Source organism: Lupinus angustifolius, chromosome LG19 (assembly GCF_001865875.1).
Source record: "Lupinus angustifolius cultivar Tanjil chromosome LG19, LupAngTanjil_v1.0, whole genome shotgun sequence".
In the NCBI taxonomy this organism is placed as follows: domain Eukaryota; kingdom Viridiplantae; phylum Streptophyta; class Magnoliopsida; order Fabales; family Fabaceae; genus Lupinus; species Lupinus angustifolius.
In genome coordinates, this window is record NC_032027.1 from 13,318,083 (window position 1) to 13,326,013 (window position 7,931).

At 32.6% G+C, this 7,931-nt stretch overlaps 1 protein-coding gene across 1 annotated transcript; it reads right to left on the reverse strand.

Annotated features, from left to right (window-relative positions):
- LOC109333655 (putative uncharacterized protein DDB_G0282133) lies at positions 1,278–2,089 on the reverse strand. The gene has a single exon (XM_019569186.1). It carries the CDS (start codon positions 1,971–1,973, stop codon positions 1,344–1,346), a length of 630 nt encoding a protein of 209 aa, XP_019424731.1. The 5' UTR covers positions 1,974–2,089; the 3' UTR covers positions 1,278–1,343.

The window sequence follows — 7,931 nt, forward strand, 5'->3', positions numbered from 1 at the left end:
TAATTTGGTACGTATTTTATGTGATATTCATTATGTTGACCAAAATACATTACCTTAATTAACAATTAATTAATGTCTGGCAGAGGAAGTAAATAACAATATTTTCAGAAAAAAAAATAGTTTGTTCATAGCATAGTTTTAAAAAGGATTCATTCTGTTATTTTTATGATTTTTTTGGAATTTTGTATTGGTCCTATCCATATGATCATCTTCAAAGTTTTATGTACTGTAAATTATTTTTACCAAATATATTTTTATTTATTCATAATATTTGAATGGAAAGAGAAAATAATTCAATTTGTTAATAAATGACATTTTTAGCAAACTACATATAATCTTAATCCATACAAAACTACATATAACAACTTCACCATTGGAAAAATAAACCAATTACTTTTTGATATTTTAAATAATACTTTTCAAAACAAAATTTTCACTTATTTTTCTATTAACAGTGTCATTAGGATTACTTTAACATTCCTCTATTTATTAGTAAAAGGTGAAATTATATATTGGAAAATGATGGGAGATTACTACCTTAATTTTTCAATACTGAATTTCTTTAGGTACATGCTACCGCCCATAATTATTTATAAATTTAAATATGAAAAAAAAAACAGGAGTAACGCCAACACATTGGGTATCTGGTATAAGATAATAGACCAAGTTGTCCATAAAAGAATACAGAATTCAAAGTGGAATACCTCACCAAATTAAATATTCCCCTGTAAGCTTCCAAATTGAAAAATAAAAGAGAAATAGAGACCTCTAGAAAACTTGGAAAAGAAATAGTCAAATTCAACTGCAACAGCATACAATTAGGAAAGAAAGTTATGCAATTAAATTTGTCATACTTAGCTTAACCAATAATTTATCAAGCAACAGAACCCATAACGTTTCAACGGTTCTGTGATTGAAATCACCAGACCCATGTTATAGTTAGGGAAATAACCTATTTTTGCAGCTTAAATAATGAGTTCAGCACCTAAACAATCAAGGAGCAAATTCTTTCCTCTACTTCAAATACTTGTTCATAAATCTTTCAGTGCCACTAAACTAACCCTAGGAGATTGACAATTTAAAAAATATATATATATAATGAAACGCAGATTAAAACATACAAAGAGTGAAAAAAAGGAGTGGTAATTAATATACAAATCTAATCCATAGATCAAAAAACATTTTTCCTTATAAACCTTGCAGAGGAGTGATTAATATACAAAACCAAAAAAAACTGAAAGGAAAAAATAGAAGAAAATAGAAGGTCTAAACCTACCTTTCCTTTGTTCTTCTTTATCTTAATCTTATTACCTTCATTCTTCTTTGTCTTCATCCATATCCATTTACTGTACCCAACCACCCCAAATCTTTTCTCCAATGAAACTAACAAACCTTCTCACTGATCCTTTCTCTTCATCTGCAACCTTATTACCACTTTCAGTGTCGTTACTCTCCTCCACCGATTCCAACTCACTTGACACATCACTCACCAACTCGACCCGGTTCAACTCAGTCTGTTTCTTATTATTATTCAACCCTTTCTTGTTGTTCCTCTTTTCTTTCTTTCCATTCTTACAACCCTTGATGTTATTGCTATTGTTCTGTTGCGCCAACCATTCCTCGAAGGCATCGATGATCTCGTGTATGAGTTGTCGATTCGGTGAAGAGTCCCACCTCACCCAGTAACTCGTATAGCATCGGAAGCAGCTGCAGTTGAACAACGGAGCGTGATCCCCGACGGCGACGGCGGTGTTGCTGTTGTTGTTACTGTTCTTGTTGGAGGTGGTGCTCCGGCGTGAGTTGCCTGAAAAGTTGTTGTTGGAAGAGCAAGAGATGAGGTATGCCAAGACTTCCCTGTCCTCTGGTGAGAGCGCCGCCGCGAGGGTGAGGATGGCGGCGGGAAGGAAAGAGAGGTGGTCGGTTATGATTGGCGGTGATGGATGAACAGACCCTTTACGATAGAGCTTCTTCATAATTCAACTTGAAGAAAGAAGAGATTATAGAGTGAGAAAAATTGAATGGTTGTTGGTCAAGTCTTGATTAGGTGTTACTCTTCTTATATAACACTGAAGAGAGGGAGAGAGAGAGAGAGGTTTGAAGAGTTGATGAGGTTTTATGGTGAGATGTGAGAATTGAGAGAAAGAGAGGACAAGGAGATAGGGTTGGTAGGTATTGGAGTTGGTGTCTTGGAAATGGGGTAAAGGGAGGGGAGTGTTAAGCTGAGAGGAGGGAGTTTTGGGTCTATGGTGTTGCTACATTATTAGTGGCCTTAGATTAGTGGACTTTTTTTAGAGGACTAATGTCTCTCAATTGTTTTTGTTCATGGTATGTGTTAGGATGATATATTTGCTATCCTAAAATATGTACTAAATTATATTTCTTATTAATGAAAATATGTGATTGTAAATTAAAAAAATTAAGTATTTATTATTTTTTCTATTTTTACTTCATTGTTATTGATGTGAGATAAAATTTAGGATATAGTTTAAGACAATAAATATTTGTCCTATAATTTTTTTGTTGATAAATTGTTCATGTGTAACTTAATCGTTGATAAGTTCTTCATGCGTAACTTAATCTGAGTTTTACCATAAGCACCTCTTTTTTCTCAATGCCTCCAAGTTAATATTATGGTTATCCACAATTCCACAAGTATCATATACTTCTCTTATGATTAAATTAGGGTTTTGTTTGATGAGATTGGTTTGGCACGCTAATAACCTATTTCATGGGTACTTGTTTGAACCAAACCCTAGTTTATGAGAAGATCTATTTTGATATTGATGGTATTGCTTTAAACATGGAACAAAACTCGTCTTCATATGCATAATCTCATAGGATCTATCAATTTTAGTGGTAAAAGTATAATTTAGTGGTGGCATTATACTTAAATATTGAACATGGATGTATTTTTGTTATTATGTTAAAAAAGGATTAAGTGACTAAGAAACCCCGACAGATGAGTGATGAGGTTCATTTTTCAACCCCATTAAATATGGATTCGAGATTAGGGAAAATAAAAATCTGACACAAACTTATCTTGTTCTCATGTCTAGTTTAGCATTTCAGAGTGTGTGTAATCTATAGGCACATTTTTATTTAGCCACATGAACCTGTTGAGTAGAGATTTTTTCATTAATTAGCTCCTTTCTCTATGCTATTAACAAGACACTTATAACTAATTCATACAAATTAAAAAAGTCTTCAAAAATAGTTGCAATTTTTAAATTTATAAAAAAAAATTAACATTACAACATTAATCATCTAGCTAGGGGATGGTTCTCAAACTCTCTTTTGGACTGATATTTGGGTGGGTCAACAAAGTTTCAAAGTGCTTTTTCCTAGATTATTTGGTTTAGCCTTAAACAAGAGGTCTAAAGTGGCAGAGTGTGGTATGTGGATTGCTGAGGAGTGAATTTGGGAGATAAAGTGGCGCCGATAATTGTTTGATAGAGAAGAGAGCTTGACAAGTAACTTGTATGATTTGATTCGCCATCATTATTGTAAGCATGATAGTGTTGACAAGTGGAAATGAGGTCTTCAAGTATCTGGGACCTACAAGGTAAATTCGGCGTATCTCTCTCAAGTTAAGCCAACTTCTCTTCCTATAGGTAACACTCTTCTAAAGTCTTGGATTAATTGTGTTCCTTCAAAAATTTGCTGCTTTGTTCGAAAACTGCTTAGACATAGAGTTTGTCTCTTCTAAAGTCTTGGATTAATTGTGTTCCTTCAATCGACCATCTCTTTTTATCTTGTGAGTTTGTCTCTTCTGTTTGGAAAGGAGTTCATCTGTAGCTGCAAGTTAATAAGCCGAACCCTACATCAGTTGTTGAAGCCTTGACTTTGCATGATGCTCTTAGACTTAGTTCTAAAGGTGTCGAGTTCTGGGGGATGATTTGGTTTTATGTGATTTGGTCCATCTGGATCATGAGAAAGGGTGCAATATTCTCAAATAAACCAGTGAGTTTTATGCATTTAATGGACTTGATTCAAGTCAGATCTTGGTTATAGTTTCAATCAAAAGTTGTTTCAACCTCTCTTATTTTTGTTAATTGGTGTAATGACCCAATAACTTATATTTCTTTGTTATCTAACTAGTTCTTCTTTATTTTTCCTTCTTGTATTGGGTTAGCACCCTTGTGCTTCTTTAATACAAATTTGCTTATAAAAAAAATTAATCATCTAGCTAGTAATAATTACGACATGTTTGTTTGAATATCTATGGAAGGGTTAGTTAGGTTATTATGCAACAGAACGAAAGTGCTTGTGGAGTCTAATAAGGTATCACTTCGTGGTTTCATATTAAGCTTTTGCTACATATCTTGGAGCCTGCAATAAGATGAGTTTAATAGTGCAAGTGGATTTTCTCTTCTTGGTTTTTTTCCGTCCTTTATAAATAAAAAAATTAAACCAGTAGCTTAAACCGGGTAAATATACTGTAAATTAGTTATATCTTTGATTTGAAGCTTTGAAAGTTATTTGATTTAATCACATTTGAGTCATAAAATATAAATTATAACTTGAAAGTCTGGCCAGTTTAATTTTTAGCTAACATTGGTTTTACAGCAATGCAAAAGGTTTTTTTGTTGGCAGAATCACTCTATATAGAGTTAAAAACTTAAAAAAGAAAAGAATACACTATTCATTTTTTTCTTTTTAAAATAATGGACTATGACTCACCATATACAACTACACAGAAACGCTTACAATTAAGAAATAACATACAAGCATAAGATAACAAAGCAACAGAAATAATCGAAGGAGGGTCCAGCCCATGAAGGCATGCACTCCAATATACTTGACCAAGATGTCAACACGACTTTTCCCTTAGAATTTGTAAAATCGGGAATATATGTGTGTGTTGAACATGAAAATTTGTGGCCCAATCGATTTTATTTATTTAGGAATAGTCGAATTTAAAATTTGAGGTGAATTTGAATATTCTTTTCAATGGTATCCTTACATTGAATTACAATTCAACAACCTAAGTTAGTTGACTCTATGATATATTTAAGTATGGCTGGAAATCAGTCGAACGAGAGTTCAGCTCGGTTCAACTCAATAAGGATTAATTTAGATTGAAACTTGGCTCGAGTTCTACGTGAGTTACTTTTTTAACTCGAGTTCGGCTCGGTTAAAGTTCGTGAACTAAGTTCAGTTCAAATTATTCATTTGGGCAACTCAAATAATTAATTAAATTTTGAAAAATATTACAAAATATTTTATATATACAAATATAATCTTGTTTATATATATAAATAATAATAAATATAAAAAATAATGAATGGGTCATAAGAAACATAAAAATTAGTTATATATATATACTCAAGTTTGACTCGTTTATTTAACGAGCTCAATTTTCAGCTCAAGTTCAGCTCATTTGGTTTATGAACCAAGTTTATCGAGCTAAATAGAGAATCGAGTTTCGAACAAATACCGAGTTAGTTCGGTTCATTGTCAGCAGTATATTCAAGAATGAAAATGTAGTCCAGACAGTTTAATGGTAGGATTTCAATTAGGGTGAGTTGGAAGCAATCCTACGCACTCACATGGTTTGGTCCAATAATAAGGTCGGGTTTCATTGGATATTGGAGTTAAAATTAGACTTGATCAATATTTAGAGTTGAGTAAGAGACAAATATGATCCGGACTGACTCATCTTATGGTCACTCATTTACATTTGTTTGTTTATATTCAATTGTATACAAATGGATGACATCTCTTTAACCCAATGTATCATTGTTCTCTAATTTTTTATCATATATACATCATTAACAATATATATATATATATATATATATATATATCATTTTATATGTCAAATTACATTATATATAATAATAAATAATATTAAGAAGATTTTATCTAAAAATGATATATATTATATTTAATTGGATCTTGGAACTATCTCAATAGACATTTAAAATCAAATTAACTTGAATCTATGATCCTACTTAGATTCAAAAAACAATCCAACCAATATTTAATCATCATGTTCACCCCTAATTTCAATAGTACTATTCCACAAAGAAGAGGCTATTAATGCTGTAAAATGACCGAATATTTTAATTGAATGTCATGAAATTTACTACAGCTTTTTTCAGAGAAATTTATTGAGAGAGAGAGAGATTTTGTTTGGGAATTGAAAATAGAAATACTCAGTATATGAAAGCTAAAAAATTGTCTTTTCATATTATTTTTCAAATGGGAAAAGTATACTATTCCTAGCAAACACTGCGACATTCACCTTTATTTCCGTAACTCAAGTCTACTTGTCATGTTAACAAATTTAGCAATGTCTTCCAAATTAGAAACTAACCAAATAAAAATTACATGTTTCATTTTTAATATCTCAAATGTGTCATAATTTAACTAAAAGTTGCCAATTATTTAAAAAACATAAAAATAGAAAAATAAATTTTCTATATTATTTAATAAAATTTCATTAATGGCCATATATATGGCCATAAATTTGTTGGATATTGAATCCTCTTTGTTTTAAACATTTGAAAGAATTTGCGGAATCTTCCAACCAATTCCAACTAAGAAACTGGGCCCTTCCCAGTATTATGTTTGAAATGTTGACCGAATTTGCTGTTTTTTTCTTTATCTCAAAATTCAAACTCAACCTTGGTCAATTGAAAATTGTGGTTGTGAGTTTATACAAGAATGGATGATGCAGATAGAGTTTCGTTAAAGTATTAGAGTAGAGAAAAAATGTATGCACTCACAATAAATTTTATACTATTATTATATTATTCATAATTTATGTTTAACCATTGTCGACTCTTAAAAAAAGTAATTCAAATAAATAGTAAATAATATATTAAATATATATAAGTCTTTACTGCTATTTATATTCATGTTAACAAATATTTGTATACGTTTACATACTTGCATAGGTAGTAATTTCAGACTCCACCTCATTGTTCTCAAACCCAATTTACTCTAATATGTCAAATTCAAAGTTTTTCAACATAACAAATCCAATATAGACACTTCTCCAATGAGTAAATTACAGTACCTCTTGTATTTTTCATAGCTACTGTTTTTTTAATGTTGATCGGGTGTGGTCGATATCGAGTGTCCGGTTAAATATGGATGATCGAAAGTTTTGATCGGAATGTTGTCTGGACCCGCTAGGGGAGATATCCGAAAAGGTTCTCCGATGATTAAGTCAGTATGAAGTCTTTAGAGATAATGAGAGTAAATAGGAGAGAAGTTAGAGCAAGTAATAAGTGCAAACAAATAAATGAAGGAATGAGAATTAATTATACTAATTGTGTGAGATCCTCTATTTATAGAGTCTGGAGCTGCTAATATGGCGTCTGGCCATTGGTTAGTACATGGTGGGTACAATGGGGATACGTCGGGATGTCCTTGCTCATTCTGCAGGTATGCAATTGTCGAACTGTTGGGGGGCGGTGAAATGTGCAGGCGGCATGGCAGGTGGAATGTCAGTCTGCATTAAAGTCGAGCTAGTGGCGCATTAATGGCAGGGCCAAAGATGTATTAATGATGAGACAGAGGCATTAATGATGCGTCGGAAACATTAATGAGGTCGGTCGAAAGTGAGTCGGGCTGGTAGACTTAGGATATTCTGATCTGATGGGTTTGGGTAGCATCTAGGTATAGGGGTAGGTGATGGAAGCTATCTGCCCTTATCAGATACGTGGAGGGACGCTTGGCTTTTCGTCTGGAGGCTTCGAATATCCAATTGACACGTCTGTTCGTTTCATATCCCATATCTAGGTTTTTGGGTCACCGTTGGATCACTCTCGAGTGATTTTAGATGGGTAGATGTGTTCTTGGGTTGGGCTTCTGGGGCGATATGGGCTTAAGTCCTCTCCTATAAATAGGGGGTCCCTTTCTCCAATATTCTCCACTTTGTTTCTTTGTGATCTCTCTTGCCGACTCACAGTCATTTCTGA

Bases quoted from the DNA above. Each gene is read 5' to 3' on its own strand.
- LOC109333655 (XM_019569186.1), bottom strand. From the start codon at position 1,973: ATGAAGAAGCTCTATCGTAAAGGGTCTGTTCATCCATCACCGCCAATC.